A 26,658-nucleotide genomic window follows, 5' to 3' on the forward strand; every position below is an offset into this window, starting at 1 on the left:
ATAACGAGATAACGTGATAACGTGATACCTTGTTGTGAGTCGCCCTCGGCCAGGAACTCGAGCATGGAGTTCATGGCCCCCATGTAGAAGATGAGTCTCAGCTGGGTGATGGACATGGTGGCCAACGTGATAACGTGATAACGAGATAACGAGATAACGTGATAACGTGATAACGTGATACCTTGTTGTGAGTCGCCCTCGGCCAGGAACTCGAGCATGGAGTTCATGGCCCCCATGTAGAAGATGAGTCTCAGCTGGGTGATGGACATGGTGGCCAACGTGATAACGTGATAACGAGATAACGTGATAACGAGATAACGTGATAACGTGATACCTTGTTGTGAGTCGCCCTCGGCCAGGAACTCGAGCATGGAGTTCATGGCCCCCATGTAGAAGATGAGTCTCAGCTGGGTGATGGACATGGTGGCCAACGTGATAACGTGATAACGAGATAACGAGATAACGTGATCACGTGATCACGTGATACCTTGTTGTGAGTCGCCCTCGGCCAGGAACTCGAGCATGGAGTTCATGGCCCCCATGTAGAAGATGAGTCTCAGCTGGGTGATGGACATGGTGGCCAACGTGATAACGTGATCACGTGATCACGTGATACCTTGTTGTGAGTCGCCCTCGGCCAGGAACTCGAGCATGGAGTTCATGGCCCCCATGTAGAAGATGAGTCTCAGCTGGGTGATGGACATGGTGGCCAACGTGATAACGTGATCACGTGATCACGTGATACCTTGTTGTGAGTCGCCCTCGGCCAGGAACTCGAGCATGGAGTTCATTGGCCCCCATGTAGAAGATGAGTCTCAGCTGGGTGATGGACATGGTGGCCAACGTGACAACGTGATAACGTGATAACGTGATAACGTGATCACGTGATACCTTGTGTGAAGTCGCCCTCGGCCAGGAACTCGAGCATGGAGTTCATGGCCCCCATGTAGAAGATGAGTCTCAGCTGGGTGATGGACATGGTGGCCAACGTGATAACGTGATAACGTGACAATGATGTGATAACGTGATCACGTGATAACGTGATACCTTGTTGTGAGTCGCCCTCGGCCAGGAACTCGAGCATGGAGTTCATGGCCCCCATGTAGAAGATGAGTCTCAGCTGGGTGATGGACATGGTGGCAACTGATAACGTGATCACGTGATCACGTGAACCTGGTGGTGAGTCGCCACTCGGCCAGGAACTCGAGCATGGAGTTCATGGCCCCCATGTAGAAGATGAGTCTCAGCTGGGTGATGGACATGGTGGCCAACGTGATAACGTGATCACGTGATCACGTGATACCTGTGTGAGTCGCCCTCGGCCAGGAACTCGAGCATGGAGTTCATGGCCCCCATGTAGAAGAGTGATCCAGCTGGTGATGGACACTGGGGCCAGGCTCCACAGCATGATGGGGGTCATGACGCTTCGCATGAAGCCCGGCGGCGAGCTGGCATCTGTGGGGGGGAGGAGGGGGAGAAGGGGGGGAGGGGGAGGAGGGAGGGGGGAGGAGAGGGGAGGGAGGGGAGGGAGGGGGAGGAGAGGGAGGGAGGGAGGGAGGGAGGTGTAGGGAGGGAGGGGAGGGAGGGGGGAGGGGGGGGGATGGGAGGAGAGGGGAGGGAGGGGAGGGGAGGGAGACCAGGGAGGGAGGAGGAGGAGGGGAGGGGGGAGGGGGGAGGGAGGGGAGGGAGGGTGGAGGAGGAGAGGAGGGGAGGGGGGAGGGGGGAGGAGGGAGGGGGGAGGGAGGGGAGGGGGGAGGGGGGAGAGGGAGGGAGGAGAGGGGGGAGGGAGGAGAGGGGGAGGGAGGGGGAGGGAGGGAGGGAGGGAGGGAGGGAGGGAGGGGAGGAGAGGAGGGAGGGAGGGAGGGGAGGGGAGGGGAGGAGAGGGAGGGAGGGGGGAGGGGAGGAAGGGGGAGGGGAGGAGGGAGGGAGGGAGGGGAGGGGTGGGGGTTGGGGGAGGAGACACAACAGAGGATTGTTAGGGCACGTGATTGAACCCACGCCCGCCTGTACACCGGCAAGGTTGTTGACATCTCACAGAGCCACCTCCTCCCTCCCTCAAACTCCTCCTCAAACTCCTCCTCCTCAAACTCCTCCTCCCCTCAAACTCCTCCTCCTCAAACTCCTCCTCCCTCAAACTCCTCCCCAAACTCCTCCTCCTCTCAAACTCCCCTCTCAAACTCCTCCTCCTCAAACCTCCTCCCTCAAACTCCTCCTCCCTCAAACTCCTCCTCCCTCAAACTCCTCCCTCAAACTCCTCCTCCCTCAAACTCTCCTCCCTCAAACTCCTCCTCCTCAAACTCCTCCTCCTCAAACTCCTCCTCCTCAAACTCCTCCTCCTCAAACTCCTCCTCCTCAAACTCCTCCTCAAACTCCTCCTCCTCAAACTCCTCCTCCTCAAACTCCTCCTCCTCAAACTCCTCCTCCCTCAAACTCCTCCTCCCCAAACTCCTCTCCTCCCTCAAACTCCTCCTCCCTCAAACTCCTCCTCCTCAAACTCCTCCTCCCTAAACCTCCTCCCTCAAACTCCTCCTCAAACTCTCCTCCCCAAACTCCTCCTCCTCAAACTCCTCCTCCCTCAAACTCCTCTCCTCAAACTCCTCCTCCTCAACTCTCCTCCCTCAAACTCCTCCTCAAACTCCTCCTCCCTCAAACTCCTCCTCCCTCAAACTCCTCCTCAAACTCCTCCTCCCTCAAACTCCTCCTCCCCTCAAACCTCCTCCTCAAACTCCTCCTCCTCAAACTCCTCCTCAAACCTCCTCCTCAAACTCCTCCTCCCCAAACTCCTCCCTCAAACTCCTCCCCAAACTCCTCCTCCCTCAAACTCCTCCTCCCTCAAACTCCTCCTCCCTCAAACTCCTCCTCCTCAAACTCCTCCTCCCTCAAACTCCTCCTCCCTCAAACTCCTCCTCCCTCAAACTCCTCCTCCCTCAAACTCCTCCTCCTCAAACTCCTCCTCCCTCAAACTCCTCCTCCCTCAAACTCCTCCCTCAAACTCCTCCTCCTCAAACTCCTCCTCAAACTCCTCCTCCCTCAAACTCCTCCTCCCTCAAACTCCTCCTCCTCAAACTCCCTCTCCTCAAACTCCCCCTCCCTCAAACTCCCCTCCCTCAAACTCCTCCTCCTCAAACTCCTCCTCTCAAACTCCTCCTCCTCAAACTCCTCCTCCTCAAACTCCTCCCTCAAACTCCTCCTCCCTCAAACCTCCTCCTCAAACTCCTCCTCCCTCAAACTCCTCCTCCTCAAACTCCTCCTCCCTCAAACTCCTCCCTCAAACTCCTCCTCCCTCAAACTCCTCCTCCTCTAAACTCCTCCTCCTCAAACTCCTCCTCCCCAAACTCCTCCTCCCTCAAACTCCTCCTCCTCAAACTCCTCCTCCCTCAAACTCCTCCTCAAACTCTCCTCCCTCAAACTCCTCCTCCCTCAAACTCCTCCTCTCCCTCAAACTCCTCCTCTCAAACTCCTCCTCTCAAACTCCTCCTCCTCAAACTCCTCCTCCTCAAACTCCTCCTCCCCTAAACTCCTCCTCCTCAAACTCTCAAACTCCCCTCTCAAACTCCCTCCCTCAAACTCCTCCTCCTCAAACTCCTCCTCAAACTCCTCCTCCCTCAAACTCCTCCTCCCTCAAACTCCTCCTCCCTAAACTCCTCCTCAAACTCCTCCTCCTCAAACTCCTCCTCCTCAAACTCCTCCTCCCTCAAACTCCTCCTCAAACCTCCTCCCTCAAACTCCTCCCTCCCTCAAACTCTCCTCCTCAAATCCTCCTCTCTGTAAACTCCTCCCTCAAACTCCTCCTCAAACTCTCCTCCTCAAACTCTCCTCCCTCAAACTCCTCCTCAAACTCCTCCTCAAACTCCTCCTCCCTCAAACTCCTCCTCCTCAAACTCCTCCTCCCTCAAACTCCTCCTCCCTCAAACTCCTCCCTCAAACTCCTCCTCCCTCAAACTCCCTCCTCAAACTCCTCCTCAAACTCCTCCTCCCTCAAACTCCTCCTCCTCAAACTCCTCCTCCCTCAAACTCCTCTCCCTCAAACTCCTCCTCCCTCAAACTCCCTCCCTCAAACTCCTCCTCCCTCAAACCTCCTCCCTAAACTCCTCCTCCCCAAACTCCTCCTCCTCAAACTCCTCCTCCTCAAACTCCTCCTCCCTCAAACTCCTCCTCCTCAAACTCCTCCTCCCTCAAACTCCTCCCAACCTCTCAAATCCTCCTCAAACTCCTGAACCTCCTCCTCAAACTCCTCCCTCAAACTCCTCCTCCTCAAACTCCTCCTCCTCAAACTCCTCCTCCTCAAACTCCTCCTCAAACTCCTCCTCCTCAAACTCCTCCTCCCTCAAACTCCTCCTCCCTCAAACTCCTCCTCCTCAAACTCCTCCTCCTCAAACTCCTCCTCCCTCAAACTCCTCCTCCCTCAAACTCCTCCTCCCTCAAACTCCTCCTCCCTCAAACTCCTCCTCCCTCAAACTCCTCCTCCCCAAACTCCTCCTCCCTCAAACTCCTCTCTCCTCAAACTCCTCCCCCTAAACTCCTCCCTCAAACTCCTCCTCCCTCAAACTCCCTCCTCCCTCCCCAAACTCCTCCTCAAACTCCCCTCCTCAAACTCCCCTCCCTCAAACTCCTCCTCCCTCAAACTCCTCCTCCCTCAAACCTCCTCAAACTCCTCCCCTCAAACTCCCTCCCTCAAACTCCTCCTCCCTCAAACTCTCCTCCCTCAAACTCCTCCTCCCTCAAACTCCTCCTCCCTCAAACTCCTCCTCCCCAAACTCCTCCTCCTCAAACTCCTCCTCCCTCAAACTCCTCCTCCCTCAAACTCCTCCTCCTCAAACTCCTCCTCCTCAAACTCCTCCTCTCAAACTCCTCCTCCTCAAACTCCTCCTCCCTCAAACTCTCTCCTCCCTCAAACTCTCCTCAAATCCTCCTCCTCAAACTCTCCTCTCAAATCCTCCTCCTCAAACTCCTCCTCAAACTCCTCCTCCCTCAAACTCCTCCTCCCTCAAACCTCTCCCTCAAACTCCCCCTCCTCAAACTCCCTCCCTCAAACTCCTCCTCCCTCAAACTCCTCCTCCCTCAAACTCCTCCTCCTCAAACTCCTCCTCCCTCAAACTCCTCCTCCCTCAAACTCCTCCCTCAAACCTCCTCCTCAAACTCCTCCCTCAAACTCCTCCTCCCCTCAAACTCCTCCTCCTCAAACTCCTCCTCCTCAAACTCCTCCTCCCTCAAACTCCTCCCTCCCCAAACTCCTCCTCCTCAAACTCCTCCTCCCCAAACTCCTCCTCCCTCAAACCTCTCCTCCCTCAAACTCCTCCTCCCTCAAACTCCTCCTCTCTCAAACTCCTCCTCCTAAACTCCTCCTCCCTCAAACTCCTCCTCCTCAAACCTCCTCTCTCAAACTCCTCCCTCAAACTCCTCCTCCTCAAACTCCTCCTCCCTCAAATCTCCTCCTCAAACCTCCTCCCTCAAACTCCTCCTCCTCAAACTCCTCCTCCCTCAAACTCCCCCTCCCCAAACTCCCCCTCTCAAACTCCTCCCTCAAACTCCTCCTCCTCAAACTCCTCCTCCAAACTCCTCCTCAAACTCCTCCTCCTCAAACTCCTCCTCCCTAAACTCCTCCTCCTCAAACCTCCTCCTCAAACTCCTCTCAAACTCCTCCTCAAACTCCTCCTCCCTCAAACTCCTCCTCCTCAAACTCCTCCTCCCTCAAACTCCTCCTCCCTCAAACCTCTCCCTCTCAAACTCCTCCTCCTCAAACTCCTCCTCCCCGCCCCTCCTCCCCAAACTCCTCCTCCTCAAACTCCTCCTCCTCAAACTCCTCCTCCCTCAAACTCCTCCTCCCTCAAACTCCTCCTCCCTCAAACTCCTCCTCAAACTCCTCCTCCCTCAAACTCCTCCTCCCTCAAACTCCTCCTCCTCAAACTCCCTCCTCAAACTCCTCCCTCAAACTCCTCCTCCTCAAACTCCTCCTCCCTCAAACTCCTCCTCCCTCAAACTCCTCCTCCCTCAAACTCCTCCTCCCTCAAACTCCTCCTCCTCAAACTCCTCCTCCCTCAAACTCCTCCTCCTCAAACTCCTCCTCCTCAAACTCCTCCTCCTCAAACTCCTCCTCCTCAAACTCCTCCTCCTCAAACTCCTCCTCCTCAAACTCCTCCTCCTCAAACTCCTCCTCCCTCAAACTCCTCCCTCCCTCAAACTCCTCCTCCCTCAAACTCCTCCTCCCTCAAACTCCTCCTCCCTCAATCTCCTCCTCCCTCAAACTCCTCCTCCTCAAACTCCTCCTCCTCAAACTCCTCCTCCTCAAACTCCTCCTCTCGCAGCCGCACGCATTCTTAGCCCGAACGAGATTGCTCTCAAGCACTTTAGCACGCCGCCGCCTCTTAGCCACCGCACCCCACCGCCGATCACTCCTCCTCCCTCAAACTCCTCCTCCCTCAAACTCCTCCCTCCCTCAAACCCCAACTCCTCCCCCTCAAACTCCTCCTCCCTCAAACTCCTCCTCCCTCAAACTCCTCTTCTACCACCCTCAAACTCCTCCTCCCTCCAACTCCTCCCTCCCTCACAACTCCTCCTCCCTCAAACTCCTCCTCCCTCAAACTCCTCCTCCCTCAAACTCCTCCTCCCTCAAACTCCTCCTCCCTCAAACTCCTCCTCCCTCAAACTCCTCCTCCCTCAAACTCCTCCTCCCTCAAACTCCTCCTCCCTCAAACTCCTCCTCCCTCAAACTCCTCCTCCCTCAAACTCCTCCTCCCTCAAACTCCTCCTCCCTCAAACTCCTCCTCCCTCAAACTCCTCCTCCCTCAAACTCCTCCTCCCTCAAACTCCTCCTCCCCTCAAACTCCTCCTCCCTCAAACTCCTCCTCCCTCAAACTCCTCCTCCCTCAAACTCCTCCTCCCTCAAACTCCTCCTCCCTCAAACTCCTCCTCCCAACTCCTCCTCCCTCAAACCTCCTCCTCCCTCAAACTCCTCCTCCCCCCTCTCTCGCCCCCCTCCCCTCCCCTCCCCCCTCCCCCTCCCCCACCCCCCTCCCCCTCACCCTCGGCTCCCTCTCCCCCGGGCATCTTGCAGTCGATGTCATCGGTGGACGGGAAGAACGAGCGGCCGTTCTGGAGGCCCCCACCGCCTCCACCGCCTCCGCCGCCACCACCACCGCTGCCACCGGAGAAGCTTGGCAGGCCCTTGAGTTGGTCCTTGAGGCCGGCGCTGCTGCTGAGACGTCTGCCCACGGACGACACGTGGCTGTAGAAGCGCCGGCCAGTCACCTTGTGGTCGAGTCCCAGCCACGACAGCTTGATCTTCACCCTGGGGAGGTCCCGGGAGCAGGCGGTAGTGGGGAGGGGAAGAGATTGGATCCCGAGCACCAGGCGAGGTAGTCAACATCTCATAGCCACCGTGATGATGATGAGAGAGACACAGACCTCCTGTAGACCAGGCGAGGTAGTCAACATCTCCTAGCCACCGTGATGATGATGATGATGAGAGAGAGAGACAGAGACCTCCTGTAGACCAGGCGAGGTAGTCAACATCTCCTAGCCACCGTGATGATGATGATGATGATGAGAGAGACACAGACCTCCTGTAGACCAGGCGAGGTAGTCAACATCTCACAGCCACCGTGATGATGATGATGAGAGAGAGACACAGACCTCCTGTAGACCAGGCGAGGTAGTCAACATCTCATAGCCACCGTGATGAGAGAGAGAGAGAGAGACGCAGACTCCAAATATACAGCAGCAGTAGCAGCAGGCATGGTCAGGGTCGGGATCGAACCCACGACCTCCTGCGTACCAGGCGAGGTAGTCAACATCTCACAGCCACCGTGATGATGATGAGAGAGACACAGACCTCCTGTAGACCAGGCGAGGTAGTCAACATCTCTTGGTGCTAAATATACAGCGGCAGCAGCAGCAGGGATCGAACCCACGACCTCCTGTAGACCAGGCGAGGTAGTCAACATCTCCTAGCCACCGTGATGATGATGATGATGAGAGAGAGACACAGACCTCCTGTAGACCAGGCGAGGTAGTCAACATCTCATAGCCACCGTGATGATGATGATGAGAGAGAGAGACAGAGACATCCTGTAGACCAGGCGAGGTAGTCAACATCTCATAGCCACCGTGATGATGATGATGAGAGAGAGACACAGACCTCCTGTAGACCAGGCGAGGTAGTCAACATCTCCTAGCCACCGTGGTGATGATGATGATGATGAGAGAGAGACACAGACCTCCTGTGTACCAGGCGAGGTAGTCAACATCTCCTAGCCACCGTGATGATGATGATGATGAGAGAGACGCTGACTCCAAATATACAGCAGCAGTAGCAGCAGACATCGTCAGGGTCGGGATCGAACCCACGACCTCCTGCGTACCAGGCGAGGTAGTCAACATCTCTTGGTGCTAAATGTACAGCAGCTGCAGCAGCAGGGATCGAACCCACGACCTCCTGCGTACCAGGCGAGGTAGTCAACATCTCTTGGTGCTAAATGTACAGCAGCTGCAGGCTTCATCGTCAGGGTCGGGATCGAACCCACGACCTCCTGTAGACCAGGCGAGGTAGTCAACATCTCCTAGCCACCGTGATGATGATGATGATGAGAGAGAGACACAGACCTCCTGTAGACCAGGCGAGGTAGTCAACATCTCACAGCCACCGTGATGATGATGATGAGAGAGACACAGACCTCCTGTAGACCAGGCGAGGTAGTCAACATCTCCTAGCCACCGTGATGATGATGATGATGAGAGAGAGACACAGACCTCCTGTAGACCAGGCGAGGTAGTCAACATCTCATAGCCACCGTGATGATGATGATGAGAGAGAGAGACAGAGACATCCTGTAGACCAGGCGAGGTAGTCAACATCTCATAGCCACCGTGATGATGATGATGAGAGAGAGACACAGACCTCCTGTAGACCAGGCGAGGTAGTCAACATCTCCTAGCCACCGTGGTGATGATGATGATGATGAGAGAGAGACACAGACCTCCTGTGTACCAGGCGAGGTAGTCAACATCTCCTAGCCACCGTGATGATGATGATGATGAGAGAGACGCTGACTCCAAATATACAGCAGCAGTAGCAGCAGACATCGTCAGGGTCGGGATCGAACCCACGACCTCCTGCGTACCAGGCGAGGTAGTCAACATCTCTTGGTGCTAAATGTACAGCAGCTGCAGCAGCAGGGATCGAACCCACGACCTCCTGCGTACCAGGCGAGGTAGTCAACATCTCTTGGTGCTAAATGTACAGCAGCTGCAGGCTTCATCGTCAGGGTCGGGATCGAACCCACGACCTCCTGTAGACCAGGCGAGGTAGTCAACATCTCCTAGCCACCGTGATGATGATGATGATGAGAGAGAGACACAGACCTCCTGTAGACCAGGCGAGGTAGTCAACATCTCACAGCCACCGTGATGATGATGATGAGAGAGACACAGACCTCCTGTAGACCAGGCGAGGTAGTCAACATCTCCTAGCCACCGTGATGATGATGATGAGAGAGAGACACAGACCTCCTGTATACCAGGCGAGGTAGTCAACATCTCCTAGCCACCGTGATGATGATGATGATGATGAGAGAGAGACACAGACCTCCTGTAGACCAGGCGAGGTAGTCAACATCTCATAGCCACCGTGATGATGTTGATGAGAGAGAGACACAGACCTCCTGTATACCAGGCGAGGTAGTCAACATCTCATAGCCACCGTGATGATGATGATGATAAGAGAGAGACACATACCTCCTGTAGACCAGGCGAGGTAGTCAACATCTCCTAGCCACAGTGATGATGGTGATGATGAGAGATAGACGCAGACTTCAAATATACAGCAGCAGTAGCAGCAGCAGGCTTCGTCAGGGTCGGGATCGAACCCACGACCTCCTGCGTACCAGGCGAGGTAGTCAACATCTCTTGGTGCTAAATGCACAGCAGCTGCAGGCTCTGGCTCCTGCCACCATGCAGGGTGGACAGTCCCTCTACTCGGGGCAGGAGACTGCCAAACAACAGGGTGTGGCTCTTCTTCTGAATAAGGGGGCGTGGGAGCGTGGCGGTGAGGTGTGGGAAGCTGTAAGCCCCAGGCTACTTTGGGCTCGCCTTCCCATCAACCGGAGGCGAGGAATGGTGGTCGTGGTTACTTATGCCCCCACCGAAGACGAACATCCGTGGAGGGATGCAGGCAAGGCCGATGAGTCAGATGCCTTCTATGACCTCCTGTCACAGGTGCTGGCTAAAGTGGCCCCTCGGGATAGAGTCATCATGTTGGGTGACTTCAATGCCCGAGTTGGTCACGATGCTGGCACCTGGTCTGGAGTGATTGGAGGGCATGGGCCAGATCAGCTCAATAACAACGGTAGGAGGCTGCTAGATTTTTGTTTAGCCCATGGGCTTGTAATTACCAACACACTGTTCCGGCATCGGCGCATCCACACAACATCACGGATGCATGCCGGGTCCAAGCAAGAACATCTGCTGGACTACATAGTGACGGAACAGCGGATGCTGGCCCATGTCCTTTACACCAGGACCTACCGTGGAGCTGATCTGCCCTCTGACCATCGACTTGTCATCTGTAAGATGCACCTGCCATTCTTCCATTCCGGTGGAAGAATGTATGTAAGTCACACTGTGTGTGTATCACAGTGTGTGTGTGTGTGTCACAGTGTGTGTGTGTATCACAGTGTGTGTATCACAGTGTGTGTATCACACTGTGTGTGTGTAACGTGTTACACTGTGTGTGTAACGTGTTACAGTGTGTGTGTGTGTAACGTGTTACAGTGTGTGTGTGTAACGTGTTACAGTGTGTGTGTAACGTGTTACAGTGTGTGTGTAACGTGTTACAGTGTGTGTGTGTGTAACGTGTTACAGTGTGTGTGTATCACAGTGTGTGTGTGTAACGTGTTACAGTGTGTGTGTGTGTAACGTGTTACAGTGTGTGTGTAAATCACACTGTGTGTGTGTGTAACGTGTTACAGTGTGTATATCACAGTGTGTGTAACGTGTGTAACGAGTTACAGTGTGTGTGTAACGTGTTACTGTGTGTGTGTGTGTAACGTGTTACAGTGTGTGTGTGTGTAACGTGTTACAGTGTGTGTGTGTAACGTGTTACAGTGTGTGTGTGTAATGTGTTACAGTGTGTGTGTGTGTATCACAGTGTGTGTAACGTGTGTAACGAGTTACAGTGTGTGTGTGTAACGTGTTACTGTGTGTGTGTATATCACACTGTGTGTGTGTGTGTAACGTGTTACTGTGTGTGTGTGTAACATGTTACTGTGTATATCACAGTGTGTGTAACGTGTGTAACGTGTTACAGTGTGTGTGTGTGTAACGTGTTACAGTGTGTGTGTGTATATCACACTGTGTGTGTATATCACACTGTGTGTGTATATCACACTGTGTGTGTGTGTAACATGTTACTGTGTATATCACAGTGTGTGTAACGTGTGTAACGAGTTACAGTGTGTGTGTGTAACATGTTACTGTGTATATCACACTGTGTGTGTGTGTGTAACGAGTTACTGTGTGTGTGTGTGTAACATGTTACTGTGTGTGTGTGTAACATGTTACTGTGTATATCACAGTGTGTGTAACGTGTGTAACGAGTTACAGTGTGTGTGTGTGTAACATGTTACTGTGTATATCACAGTGTGTGTGTGTATATCACAGTGTGTGTGTAAAGTGTTACAGTGTGTGTGTATATCACAGTGTGTGTGTGTGTGTAACGTGTTACTGTGTGTGTGTAACGTGTTACTGTGTGTATATCACAGTGTGTGTGTATCACAGTGTGTAACGTGTGTAACGAGTTACAGTGTGTATATCACACAGTGTTACAGTGTGTGTGTGTGTGTAACGAGTTACAGTGTGTGTGTGTGTCACTGTGTTTGTGTGTGTCACTGTGTGTGTGTATCACTGTGTGTGTAACGTGTGTAACGAGTTACTGTGTGTGTGTGTAACGTGTTACAGTGTGTGTGTATATCACACTGTGTGTGTGTGTAACATGTTACTGTGTATATCACAGTGTGTATATCACACAGTGTGTGTGTGTAACGTGTATCACAGTGTGTAACGTGTGTAACGTGTTACTGTGTGTGTGTAACGTGTTACTGTGTGTATATCACACAGTGTGTGTAACGTGTGTAACGTGTTACTGTGTGTATGTGTAACGTGTGTAACGTGTTACTGTGTGTGTGTGTGTAACATGTTACTGTGTATATCACACAGTGTCACAGTGTGTGTAACGAGTTACTGTGTGTGTGTAACGTGTTACAGTGTGTGTGTATCACAGTGTGTGTGTAACGTGTTACAGTGTGTATATCACACTGTGTGTGTGTGTGTATATCACAGTGTGTGTGTGTGTATATCACAGTGTGTGTGTATCACAGTGTGTGTAATGTGTGTAACGAGTTACAGTGTGTGTATCACAGTGTGTGTAACGTGTGTAACGAGTTACTGTGTATATCACACAGTGTGTAACGTGTGTAACGAGTTACTGTGTGTATCACAGTGTGTGTAACGTGTGTAACGAGTTACAGTGTGTGTGTGTGTATATCACAGTGTGTGTATATCACAGTGTGTGTAACGTGTGTAACGAGTTACTGTGTATATCACACTGTGTGTGTGTAACGTGTTACTATGTGTATATCACAGTGTGTGTGTATCACTGTGTGTGTGTGTATCACAGTGTGTATATCACAGTGTGTGTGTGTATCACAGTGTGTGTATATCACACAGTGTGTTACAGTGTGTGTAACGAGTTACTGTGTGTGTATATCACACTGTGTGTGTATATCACACTGTGTGTGTATCACAGTGTTACAGTGTGTGTAACGAGTTACAGTGTGTGTGTATCACAGTGTGTGTGTGTGTGTGTAACGAGTTACAGTGTGTGTGTATATCACACAGTGTCACAGTGTGTGTAACGTGTTACAGTGTGTGTGTATATCACAGTGTGTGTGTATCACAGTGTGTAACGTGTGTAACGTGTTACTGTGTGTGTGTGTAACGTGTGTAACGTGTTACTGTGTGTGTGTGTGTGTAACGTGTTACAGTGTGTATATCATACTGTGTGTGTGTGTAACGTGTTACTGTGTGTATATCACAGTGTGTGTGTATCACACTGTGTGTGTGTATATCACACTGTGTGTGTGTATATCACAGTGTGTGTATATCACACAGTGTGTGTGTATCACACAGTGTGTGTGTATCACACAGTGTGTGTGTATCACACAGTGTGTGTGTATCACACAGTGTGTGTGTATCACACAGTGTGTGTGTAACGTGTGTAACGAGTTACTGTGTGTATATCACACAGAGTGTCACATTGTGTGTGTATATCACAGTGTGTGTGTATCACAGTGTGTATATCACAGTGTGTGTATATCACACAGTGTAACGTGTGTAACGAGTTACAGTGTGTGTGTGTGTATATCACACAGTGTTACAGTGTGTCACTGTGTGTAACGAGTTACAGTGTGTATATCACACACAGTGTTACATTGTGTGTGTATATCACACTGTGTGTGTATATCACAGTGTGTGTGTGTATATCACTGTGTGTGTGTGTAACGAGTTACAGTGTGTGTGTGTATATCACAGTGTGTGTATATCACACAGTGTAACGTGTGTAACGAGTTACGTGTAGTTCATGTCCTCGGGTCCTGGGAAGGGTTCCAGAGGCCAATTGGCGAAGCAGTTGAAGAAGACAAAGACGGCCAGGCCGGCCCAGCCAATCAGGATTGAGATGAACGGCACCCCCAGATCATAGATCACCTACACAGTGACCACCACCGTCATCGTCGTCGTTACAATCGTCACAATCATCGTTACCATCGTCACAATCATAGTCACAATCATCAACATCGTTACAATCATCGTCATCAACATAATCGATGTCATCACGGTGATCATGATGATTATCATCATTATCAACATGATCATCACGATCAAAATCATCATCACGATCATCATCGCCACGGTCAACATGACCATGATCATCATCATCACCATCATCACCATCATCACGAACATCATCAACATCATCACCATCATCACGAACATCATCAACATCATCACCATCATCAATATCATCACCATCATCACCATCATCACGAACATCATCAACATCATCAACATAGTCAACATTACCTGCACCATGTGGTGTTGATGATGATGATGTTGATGATGGTGATGTTGATGTTGACGATGTTAAAGATGATTGTGATGATGATTGTGATGATGTTGATGATGTTAAAGATGATTGTGATGATGATTGTGATGTTGATGATGTTGATGATGTTAAAGATGATTGTGATGATGATGATTGTGATGATGATGATTTTGATGATGCTGATGATGTTAAAGAGTATTGTGATGATGTTGGTGGCGATGTTGATGGTGATGATGATGTTGATGACGATGGTGTTGATGTTGATGATGATGGTGTTGATGTTGATGATGATGGTGTTGATGTTGATGATGATGGTGTTGATGTTGATGATGGTGTTGATGTTGATGATGGTGATGTTGTTGATGTTGTTGTTGATGTTGTTGATGATGGTTTTGATGATGGTGTTGATGTTGATGATGATGTTGTTGATGGTGTTGATGGTGATGTTGTTGATGGTGATGATGGTGTTGATGTTGATGTTGTTGATGATGATGTTGTTGATGTTGATGTTGTTGATGGTATTGTTGATGTTGATGGTGTTGTTGATGTTGATGGTGTTGATGGTGATGATGGTGTTGATGTTGATGGTAATGTTGATGTTGTTGATGATGTTGATGATGTTGTTGATGATGTTGTTGATGTTGTTGATGATGTTGTTGATGTTGTTGTTGTTGATGATGTTGTTGATGTTGATGGTAATGTTGTTGATGATGATGATGTTGATGATGTTGTTGTTGATGTTGTTGATGATGGTTTTGATGATGGTGTTGATGTTGATGATGTTGATGATGATGATGTTGTTGATGTTGTTGATGGTGTTGATGGTGATGTTGTTGATGGTGATGATGGTGTTGATGTTGTTGATGATGATGTTGTTTATGGTGTTGATGTTGATGATGTTGATGTTGATGGTGTTGATGTTGATGATGTTGTTGATGTTGATGGTAATGTTGTTGATGATGATGATGTTGATGATGTTGTTGTTGATGTTGTTGATGATGGTTTTGATGATGGTGTTGATGTTGATGATGTTGATGATGATGATGTTGTTGATGTTGTTGATGGTGATGTTGTTGATGGTGATGATGGTGTTGATGTTGTTGATGATGATGTTGTTTATGGTGTTGATGTTGATGATGTTGATGTTGATGGTGTTGATGGTGATGATGTTGTTGATGTTGATGGTAATGTTGATGTTGTTGATGTTGTTGATGATGTTGATGATGTTGTTGATGATGTTGATGATAATGTTGTTGATGTTGTTGATGCTGTTGATGATAATGTTGTTGATGTTGTTGATGCTGTTGATGATAATGTTGTTGATGTTGATGATGTTGTTGATGATGGTGATGTTGTTGTTGATGTTGTTGATGTTGTTGATGATGTTGTTGATGTTGTTGATGTTGATGATGTTGTTGATGTTGATGATGTTGTTGATGATGATGTTGTTGATGATGTTGTTGATGATGTTGATGATGTTGTTGATGATGTTGTTGATGTTGTTGATGATGTTGTTGTTGATGTTGTTGTTGATGTTGTTGTTGATGCTGTTGATGTTGTTGCTGTTGTTGATGCTGGTGTTGATGTTGTTGTTGATGTTGTTGTTGATGTTGTTGATGTTGTTGATGTTGATGTTGTTGATGTTGTTGATGTTGTTGTTGATGTTGTTGTTGATGTTGTTGATGTTGTTGATGTTGTTGTTGTTGATGTGATGTTGTTGTTGTTGTTGATGATGATGATGATGTTGATGATGATGTTGATGTTGTTGATGATGTTGTTGATGATGTTGTTGATGATGTTGTTGATGATGTTGATGTTGTTGATGTTGTTGATGGTGTTGTTGATGTTGTTGATGTTGTTGATGTTGTTGATGGTGTTGTTGATGTTGTTGATGTTGTTGATGATGTTGATGTTGTTGATGTTGATGATGTTGTTGTTGTTGTTGAACCTTGACGCCAGGGAAGGTGACAGCTGACGAGGCGTAGGAGCCGATCATCAGCGATATGAATGTTGAACGCAGATTCCCAAACATGTTGGGCAACTGTGCAGACAGAGATCACAAACATCAACATCAACAACATCAACAACATCAACATCATCAACAACATCATCAACAACATCAACAACATCAACATCAACAACATCAACAACATCATCAACAACATCACAAACATCACAAACATCAACAACATCATCACCATCATCATCAACATCACAAACATCATCATCACCATCATCATCAACAACATCACAAGCATCAACAACATCAACAACATCACAAACATCAACAACAACATCATCATCATCAACATCATGCCCGGTGAGTGAGTGGATGGGTGGGTGGGTGAGTGAGTGAGTGGGTGGATGGGTGAGTGAGTGGGTGAGTGAGTGGGTGGGTGGGTAAGTGAGTGAGTGGGTGAGTGAGTGGGTAAGTGGGTGAGTGAGTGAGTGGGTAGTGAGTAAGTGAGTGTCTGGGTGGGTGGGTGAGTGAGTGGGTGAGTGAGTGGGTGAGTGGGTAGGTGGGTGAGTGGGTGAGTGAGTGGGTAAGTGCGTGGGTGGGTGAGTGAGTGGGTGAGTGGGTGGTTGAGTGAGTGGGTGGTGAGTGAGTGGTGTGTGAGTGAGCGAGTGAGTGGTGAGTGGTGAGTGAGTGGTGAGTGATCCCAGGTTTTTCCAGTAGAGGGCGTGTTTGCACCGTATTCACAGTTTTGTGTGTGTAATAGCTACTCGCTATTACCAACAGCACTTGCCCCTACAGCCCTGCTAGAGGCTACCTGGGGGAGCTTTGTCTGTGTGTGCATCATAGGTGGTGCTACTCGCTACTAGCAGCACTTGTCCCTACAATCTGATAGGGGCTACACGGGGGAGCTTTGTGTGCGTGAGTCTGTGTGAGTCTGTGTGTGAGTGTGTGTATCTGTGTGTGTGTGTCTGTATGAATGTGTGTGTATCTGTGTATGATTGTGTGTGTGTGTGAAGATCTGTGTATGTGTGTATCTGTATGAATGTGTGTAGGGGCAAGTACTGTTAGTATCTGTGTATGATTGTGCGGGTTTGTGTATCCGTGTGTGTGTATATGAGTGTGTGGGTGTGTGTATCTGTGTATATGTGTGTGTGTCTGTATGAATGTGTGTGTATCTGTGTATGATTGTGTGCGAGTGTGTGTGAGTCTGTGTGTGAGTGTGTGTATCTGTGCGTGTATCTGTGTATGATTGTGCGTGTTTGTGTGTATCCGTGTGTGTGTATATGAGTGTGTGGGTGTGTGTATGAGTGTGTGTGTGTGTCTGTATGAATGTGTGTGTATCTGTGTATGATTGTGTGTGAGTGTGTGTGAGTCTGTGTGCGAGTGTGTGTGAGTGTGTGTGAGTCTGTGTGAGAGTGTGTATCTGTGTGTGTATCTGTGTATGAGTGTGTGTATCCGTGTGTATATGAGTGTGTGTATGAGTGTGTGGGTGTGTGTATCTGTGTATGAGTGTATCTGTGTATGTGTGTATGCATGTGTATCTGTGTATGAGTGTATATGATTGTGTGTGTGTATGATTGTGTAAGTGATTGTGTGTGTATGATTGTGTAAATGATTGTGTGTGTATGATTGTGTAAGTGTGTGTGTGTATGATTGTATAAGTGTGTGTGTGTGTATGATTGTGTAAGTGATTGTGTGTGTATGATTGTGTAAGTGAGTGACTGTGTGTGTATGATTGTGTAAGTTATTGTGTGTGTATGATTGTGTAAGTGAGTGACTGTGTGTGTATGATTGTGTAAGTTATTGTGTGTGTATGATTGTGTTAGTGACTGTGTGTGTGTATGATTGTGTAAGTGACTGTGTGTGTGTATGATTGTGTAAGTGACTGTGTGTGTGTATGATTGTGTAAGTGACTGTGTGTGTGTATGATTGTGTAAGTGTGTGTATGATTGTGTAAGTGACTGTGTGTGTGTGTATGATTGTGTAAGTGTGTGTATGATTGTGTTAGTGACTGTGTGTATGATTGTGTTAGTGACTGTGTATGTGTATGATTGTGTAAGTGACTGTGTGTGTATGATTGTGTAAGTGATTGTGTGTGTGTATGATTGTGTAAGTGACTGTGTGTGTATGATTGTGTAAGTTATTGTGTGTGTATGATTGTGTAAGTGACTGTGTGTGTGTATGATTCTGTTAGTGACTGTGTGTATGATTGTGTTAGTGACTGTGTGTGTATGATTGTGTAAGTGTGTGTATGATTGTGTAAGCGACTGTGTGTGTGATTGTGTAAGTGACTGTGTGTGTATGATTGTGTAAGTGTGTGTATTATTGTGTAAGTGATTGTGTGTATGATTGTGTTAGTGACTGTGTGTGTGTATGATTGTGTAAGTGTGTGTATGATTGTGTAAGTGACTGTGTGTGTGTGATTGTGTAAGTGACACTGTGTGTGTATGATTGTGTTAGTGAGTGCATGATTGTGTAAGTGATTGTGTGTATGATTGTGTACGTGACTGTGTGTGTATGATTGTGTGACTGTGTGTATGATTGTGTAAGTGACAGTGTGTGTGTATGATTGTGTTAGTGACTGTGTGTGTGTATGATTGTGTAAGTGACAGTGTGTGTGTGTATGATTGTGTAAGTGATTGTGTGTGTGTATGATTGTGTAAGTGACACTGTGTGTGTATGATTGTGTGACTGTGTGTGTGATTGTGTAAGTGACTGTGTGTGTATGATTGTGTAAGTGTGTGTGTATGATTGTGTTAGTGATTGTGTGTGTATGATTGTGTAAGTGAGTGTATGTGTGTATGATTATGTAAGTGAGTGTGTGTGTGATTGTGTAAGTGACTGTGTGTGTATGATTGTGTAAGTGAGTGTATGATTGTGTTAGTGATTGTGTGTGGGTGTGAGAATTTCTCACAGACCCACACACGATTCCAGACAGAACCGGATTCGTGGACACGTGACAAACATGTTTACTACACTCCAGCAACACGAAACACGGATGGAGACAGGCCAGACCCCCCCAAACAGCACGTGACGGTGGGGAGGTAGCGCTAACCGCTGCACCACCGCTCCTCCACGCAGACACTCACTCACCACTCACTCACTCATACACTCACTCACTCACCCACTCACTCACTTACTCACCCACTCACTCAAACACTCACACACTCACTCACTCAAACACTCACTCACACACTCATTCACTCACCCACTCACTCACTTACACACTCACTCACACTCACTCACTCATACACTCACTCACACACTCACTCACCCACTCACACACTCACTCACTCACACAATCACTCACTCACTCACACACTCATTCACTCACCCACTCACTCACTTACTCACCCACTCACTCACACACTCACTCAAACACTCACTCAAACACTCACACACTCACTCAAACACTCACACACTCACTCACACACTCACTCACACACTCATACACACACTCACTCTTACACTCACACACACACACACTCATACACTCACTCACACACTCATACACTCACACACTTACTCACACACTCACACACTTACTCACCCACTCACTCACCCACTCATTCACTCACCCACTCACTCACTTACCCACTCACTCACTCACCCACTCACCCACCCACACACTCACTCACTCACACACTCACTCACACACTCACCCGCTCACACACTCATACACACACTCACTCACCCACTCACACACTCACTAACTTACACACTCACTCACTCACCCGCTCACTCACTCACCCACCCACTCACACACTCATACACTCACACACTCACTCACCCACTCAATCACACACTCACTCACTCATACACACTCACTCACACACTCACTCACCCACACACTCACTCACCGGACCACTCGCTCACACACTCCACACACACACACTGCATTCTTTATACACACACACTGCACACACACTGCACACACACCCACTCACTCTGCACACACTCACCACTGAACTCGAAACTTCCTATTTCCCACGCTACTCCACTGAACAATCTCAATCGCCTCCTTCTCCTCACCACCACCACCCTCACCACCACCCTCACCACCCTCACCACCACCCTGACCACCACCCTCACCACCCTCACCACCCTCACCACCACCTCATCACCACCCCTGACACAAGCAAAGACAGTGACACACACACAGACACTCACACACACACACAGACACACACACAGAGACACACACACAGCGACACACACAGACACACACACACACAGACACACACACAGAGACACACACACAGCGACACACACACAGACACTCACACACACACACAGACACACACACACAGACACACACACACAGTGACACACACACAGCGACACACACACAGACACTCACACACACAGAGACACACACACACAGAGACACACACACAGTGACACACACACAGACACTCACACACACACAGACACTCACACACACACAGACACACACACAGAGACACACACACAGCGACACACACACACAGACACAGATAATGATGATGGTATTCTTAGTTCTTTCGGTAAAGTCACGTTGAATGGAAACAACAAAATAATAAAATATATATAACAATAAAAATTCTCACGACGTTTCGACCATAACACAAACGTGAGAATTTTTATTGTTTTATATATATTTTATTATTTTGTTGTTTCCCTTCAACGTGACTTTACCGAAAGAACTAAGAATATGAATCACTGCAGTCACGAAAGCTTTAAATCAAAATGATGATGGTGTTAATGATGGTGATGGTGTTAATGATGGTGCTGATAGTGATGATGGTGATGGGGTTAATGATGGTGATGGTGCTGATAGTGTTGATGGTCTTAATGATGATGGTGATGATGATGGCTCACACACTCACCCACTCACTCAAACACTCACTCAAACACCCACTCAAACACCCACTCACTCACCCACTCACTCACCCACTCACTCACCACTCACTCACTCAACCACCCACACACTCACCCACTCACTCACTCACCACTCACTCATACACCCACTCACCCACTCACTCACCACCCACTCACTCATACACCCACTCACTCACCGACTCACTCATCCACCCACTCACTCACTCACCCACTCACTCACTCATCCACTCACTCACTCATACACCTACTCACTCATACACCCACTCACTCACCCACTCACTCATCCACTCACTCACACACCCACTCACTCACCCACTCATACAATCACTCACTCACACACCCACTCACTCACCCACTCACTCATCCACTCACTCACTCACCCATTCACACACCCACTCACTCACCCACTCACTCACTCACCCAATTACTCATCCACTCACTCACCCACTCACTAATCAACTCACACACTCACTCACCCACTCACTCATTCACCCAATCACTCATCCACTCACTCACTCATACACCCAATCACTCACCCACTCACTCACTCATACTTCCACTCACTCACCCAATCACTCATCCACTCACTCACCACAGCTACACTACCACCACCACAGCTACACCACCACCACCACAGCTACACCACCACCACCACAGCCACACCACCACCACAGCTACAGCACCACCACAGCTACACCACCACCACAGCTACACCACCACCACCACAGCTACACCACCACAGCTACACCACCACCACAGCTACACCACCACCACAGCTACAGCACCACCACCACCACCACAGCTACAGCACCACTACCACTACCACAGCTACACCACCACCACCACCACAGCTACAGCACCACCACCACCACCACAGCTACAGCACCACTACCACTACCACAGCTACACCACCACAGCTACACCACCACAGCTACACCACCACCACTACACCACCACCACTACACCACCACCACAGCTACACCACCACCACAGTTACACCACCACCACAGCTACACCACCACCACAGCTACACCAGGTTACTAATTTGAGGCTGAGTCGACCTAGGGGAGGCCCAGGACCGGTTCAGATAATTGTCACTGCTGAGTGATGGTGGTGATGGTGATGATGGTGATGATGATGTTTATGATGTTGATGGTGATGATGGTGGTGATGATGATGGTGATGATGGTGGTGACGATGATGGTGATGATGGTGACGATGTTGATTGTGATGGTGATGATGTTGATTGTGATGATGGTGATGTTGATTGTGATGATGACGTCACTGGTCATTGACAAACCGGAAAAACAAGACAGGGATGACGTGGTGATGGTGTAAACAATGAGTGTTTACACCACCACGTGATCCGTGTGTGTGTCTTTGTCTTTGTGTGTGTCTATGTGTGTGTGTCTGTGTGTGTCTATGTGTGTTTGTCTTTGTCTATGTGTGTTTGTGTGTGTGTGTCTGTGTGTGTGTGAATGTATGTCTGTGTGTGTGAATGTATGTCTGTGTGTGTCTGTGTCTTTGTCTTTGTGTGTTTGTCTGTGTGTGTGTCTGTGTGTGTCTGTGTGTGTGAATGTGTATCTGTGTGTATGTGAATGTGTATCTGTGTGTGTGTGTGTGAATGTGTGTCTGTGTGTGTCTGTGTGTGTGAATGTATGTCTGTGTGTGTGTCTGTGTGTCTGTGTGTGTGTAAGTCTGTGAGTGTGTGTCTGTGTGAGTGTGTGTCTGTGTGAGTGTGAGTCTGTGTGAGTGTGTGTGTCTGCGTGAGTGTGTGTCTGCGTGAGTGTGTGTCTGTGTGAGTGTGTGTCTGTGTGAGTGTGTGTCTGTGTGAGTGTGTGTCTGTGTGAGTGTGAGTCTGTGTGAGTGTGTGTCTGTGTGAGTGTGTGTCTGTGTGAGTGTGTGTCTGTGTGAGTGTGTGTGTGTCGGATTGTGTGAGTCTGTGAGTGTGTGAGTCTGTGTGCGCGTGTATCTGGGAGAATGTGTGTGTGATTCTGTGTGTGTATCTGTGAATGAGTCTTGGGTGGGTGAGTGAGTCTATGAGTAAGTGAGTCTGTTTGTAAGTCTGTGAGTCTGTGAGTGGATGAGTGAGTCTGTGAGTGAGTCTGTGAGTGGGTGAGTGTGCCGGTGTGTGAGTGAGTGTGTCTGTGTGTGAGTGAGTTTGTGTGTGAGTGAGTCTGTGAGTGAGTGGGTGAGTGAGTCTGAGTGGGTGAGTCTGTATATGACTGGGTGAAAGTGAGTGTGTGAGTGAGTCTGAGTGGGTGAGTCTGTATATGAGTGGGTGAAAGTGAGTGTGTGAGGGAGTCTGTGAGTATGTGAATGAGTGGGTGAAAGTGAGTGGGTGAGTGAGTCTGTGAGTGGGTGAGTGAGTGTGTGAGTGAGCGTGTGAGTGAATGAGTGAGTGGGTGAGTCTGAGTGGGTGAGTCTGAGTGGGTGAGTGTGTCTGTGTGTGAGTGAGTTTGTGTGTGAGTGAGTTTGTGTGTGAGTGAGTCTGTGAGTGAGTGGGTGAGTGAGTCTGAGTGGGTGAGTCTGTATATGAGTGGGTGAAAGTGAGTGTGTGAGTGAGTCTGTATATGAGTGGGTGAAAGTGAGTGGGTGAGGGAGTCTGTGAGTATGTGAATGAGTGGGTGAAAGTGAGTGGGTGATTGAGTCTGTGAGTGGGTGAGTGTGTGAGTGAGCGTGTGAGTGAATGAGTGAGTGGGTGAGTCTGAGTGGGTGAGTGTGTCTGTGTGTGAGTGAGTTTGTGTGTGAGTGAGTTTGTGTGTGAGTGAGTCTGTGAGTGAGTCTGTGAGTGAGTGAGTCTGTGAGTGAGTGAGTGGGTGAATGGGTGAGTGGGTGAGTGAGTCAGTGAGTGTGTGAGTGAGTGAGTGGGTGAGTGGGTGGGTGAGTGGGTGAGTGAGTTGTGTGTGTGTGAGTCTGTGAGTGGGTGAGTGAGTGTGTGAGTGAGTGGGTGACTGAGTGGGTGAGTGAGTGAGTGGGTGAGTGAGTCTTAGTGAGTCTGTGAGTGAGTCTGTGAGCGAGTTTGTGAGTGAGTTTGTGTGTGTGTGTCTGTGTGTGAGTCTGAGAGCGAGTTTGTGTGTGTGTGTGAGTCTGTGTGTGAGTCTGTCTGTGTGTGAGTCTGTGAGTGAGTGGGTGAGTGAGTTTGTGAGTCTTCATAGGCGCTGCTGCTGCTACTCGCTACTACTAACAGCACTTGCCCCTACAGCCCTGCTAGAGGCTACCTGGGGGAGCCTTTGTCTGTGTGTGTATCATAGGCGCTGCTACTTGCGACTACTAACAGCACTTGCCCCTACAGCCCTGCTAGAGGCTACCCGGGGGAGCTTTGTCTGTGTGTGCATCATAGGCGCTGCTACTCGCTACTACTAACAGCACTTGCCCCTACATCCCTGCTAGAGGCTACCTGGGGGAGCCTTTGTCTGTGTGTGTATCATAGACACTGCTGCTGCTACTCGCTACTACTAACAGCACTTGCCCCTACAGCCCTGCTAGAGGCTACCCGGGGGAGCTTTGTCTGTGTGTGTATCATAGGCGCTGCTACTCGCTACTACCAACAGCACTTGCCCCTACAGCCCTGCTAGAGGCTACCTGGGGGAGCTTTGTCTGTGTGTGTATCATAGGCGCTGCTACTCGCTACTACCAACAGCACTTGCCCCTACAGCCCTGCTAGAGGCTACCCGGGGGAGCTTTGTCTGTATGTGTATCATAGGCTCTGCTACTCGCTACTACCAACAGCACTTGCCCCTACAGCCCTGCTAGAGGCTACCTGGGGGAGATTTGTCTGTGTGTGTATCATAGGCTCTGCTACTCGCTACTACCAACAGCACTTGCCCCTACAGCCCTGCTAGAGGCTACCTGGGGGAGCTTTGCCTTTTAAAGCGTCGAGACACAACAGCAGATGGCAACGTCTGTTCGTCGCCAGCACAGACAAAGCTCCCCCAGGTAGCCTCCAGCAGGGCTGTAGGGGCAAGTGCTGTTATTAGTAGCGAGTAGCACTACCTATGATGCACACACACACAGTGCGCTAACCACTGCACCACCACTCCCCACACAGACAGTGCGCTAACCACTGCACCACCACTCCCCACACAGACAGTGCGCTAACCACTGCACCACCACTCTCTCACACACACAGTGCGCTAACCACTGCAGCCTCTCCCCAGAGATCTCCATTCATGAAGTTACTCTCCCCATCTCTCTCCCCATCTCTCCCCATCTCTCCCCATCTCCCCCCATCTCTCTCCATCTCTCTCCCCATCTCTCTCTCCCCATCTCTCTCACTCTCCCCATCTCTCTCCCCATCTCTCCCCCTATCTCTCTCCCATCTCTCTCCATCTCTCTCCCCATCTCTCCCCATCTCTCCCCATCTCTCTCTTACTCTCCCCATCTCTCTCACTATCTCTCTCCCCATCTCTCTCCCCATCTCTCCCCATCTCTCTCCCCATCTCTCCCCATCTCTCCCCATCTCTCCCCATCTCTCTCTCACTCTCCCCATCTCTCCCCATCTCTCCCCATCTCTCTCCCTCTATCCCCCCATCTCTCTCCCATCTCTCTCCCCATCTCTCCCCATCTCTCCCCATCTCTCTCCCCATCTCTCTCCCCATCTCTCTCCCCATCTCTCTCCCATATCTCTCCCATATCTCTCCCATCACTCTCCCCATCTCTCTCCCCATCTCTCTCCCCATCTCTCTCCCATATCTCTCCCCATCTCTCTCCCCATCTGTCTCCCCATCTCTCTCCCCATCTCTCTCCCATCTCTCTCCCCATCTCTCTCCCCATCTCTCCCCATCTCTCTCCCTATCTCTCTCTCACTCTCCTCATCTCTCCCCATCTCTCCCCATCTCTCTCCCCATCTCTCCCCATCTCTCTCCCTATCTCTCTCACTCTCCTCATCTCTCCCCATCTCTCCCCATCTCTCTCCATCTCTCTCCCCATCTCCCCCCATCTCCCCCCATCTCTCCCCATCTCCCCCCATCTCTCCCCATCTCCCCCCATCTCTCTCCCCATCTCTCTCTCTCCCCATCTCTCTCCCATATCTCTCCCATCTCTCTCCCCATCTCTCTCCCCATCTCTCTCCATCTCCCCCCATCTCTCTCTCACTCTCCCCATCTCTCTCCCTATCTCCCCATCTCTCTCCCTATCTCTCTCTCACTCTCCCCATCTCTCCCTATCTCTCTCACTCTCCCCATCTCTCTCCCTATCTCCCCATCTCTCCCCATCTCTCTCCCTATCTCTCTCCCCCCACCCCATCTCTCTCCCCAACTCTCTCCCCATCTCTCTCACCATTTCTCTCTCACTCTCCCCATCTCTCCCCATCTCTCCCCATCTCTCCCCATCTCTCCCCCATCTCTCTCCCCATATCTCTCCCCATCTCTCCCCATCTCTCCCCATCTCTCTCCCTATCTCTCTCCCCCCACCCCATCTCTCTCACCATTTCTCTCTCACTCTCCCCATCTCTCCCTATCTCTCTCTCACTCTCTCTCACTCTCTCCATCTCTCCCCAACTCTCTCTCCATCTCTCTCTCCCCATCTCTCTCCCCATCTCTCTCCCCATCTCTCTCCCCATCTCTCTCACTCTCCCCATCTCTCTCCCCAACTCTCTCTCACTCTCCCCATCTCTCTCCATCTCTCCCTATCTCTCTCTCACTCTCCCCATCTCTCCCCATCT

General features: G+C 49.8%; 1 protein-coding gene across 1 annotated transcript in view; it reads right to left on the reverse strand.

Annotated features, from left to right (window-relative positions):
- The window catches only part of LOC116957577 (large neutral amino acids transporter small subunit 4-like), a 53,352-nt gene extending 37,103 nt beyond the window's left edge, over positions 1–16,249 (reverse strand). The window contains exons 1-5 of the mRNA XM_076056686.1: positions 16,104–16,249; positions 13,625–13,758; positions 7,023–7,288; positions 1,395–1,455; positions 1,048–1,142 (exon numbers count right to left, since the gene is read on the reverse strand). Coding sequence (XP_075912801.1) covers positions 1,048–1,142; positions 1,395–1,455; positions 7,023–7,288; positions 13,625–13,758; positions 16,104–16,187 — 640 coding nt within the window. The 5' untranslated portion in view covers positions 16,188–16,249. The remainder of the gene's footprint in view (positions 1–1,047; positions 1,143–1,394; positions 1,456–7,022; positions 7,289–13,624; positions 13,759–16,103) is intronic.
- Positions 16,250–26,658: the final 10,409 nt, after the last annotated feature.

Source organism: Petromyzon marinus, chromosome 77, assembly GCF_048934315.1.
Source record: "Petromyzon marinus isolate PM22_M1 ecotype Great Lakes invasive population chromosome 77, UKy_Petmar_22M1.pri1.0, whole genome shotgun sequence".
Taxonomy (NCBI): domain Eukaryota; kingdom Metazoa; phylum Chordata; class Hyperoartia; order Petromyzontiformes; family Petromyzontidae; genus Petromyzon; species Petromyzon marinus.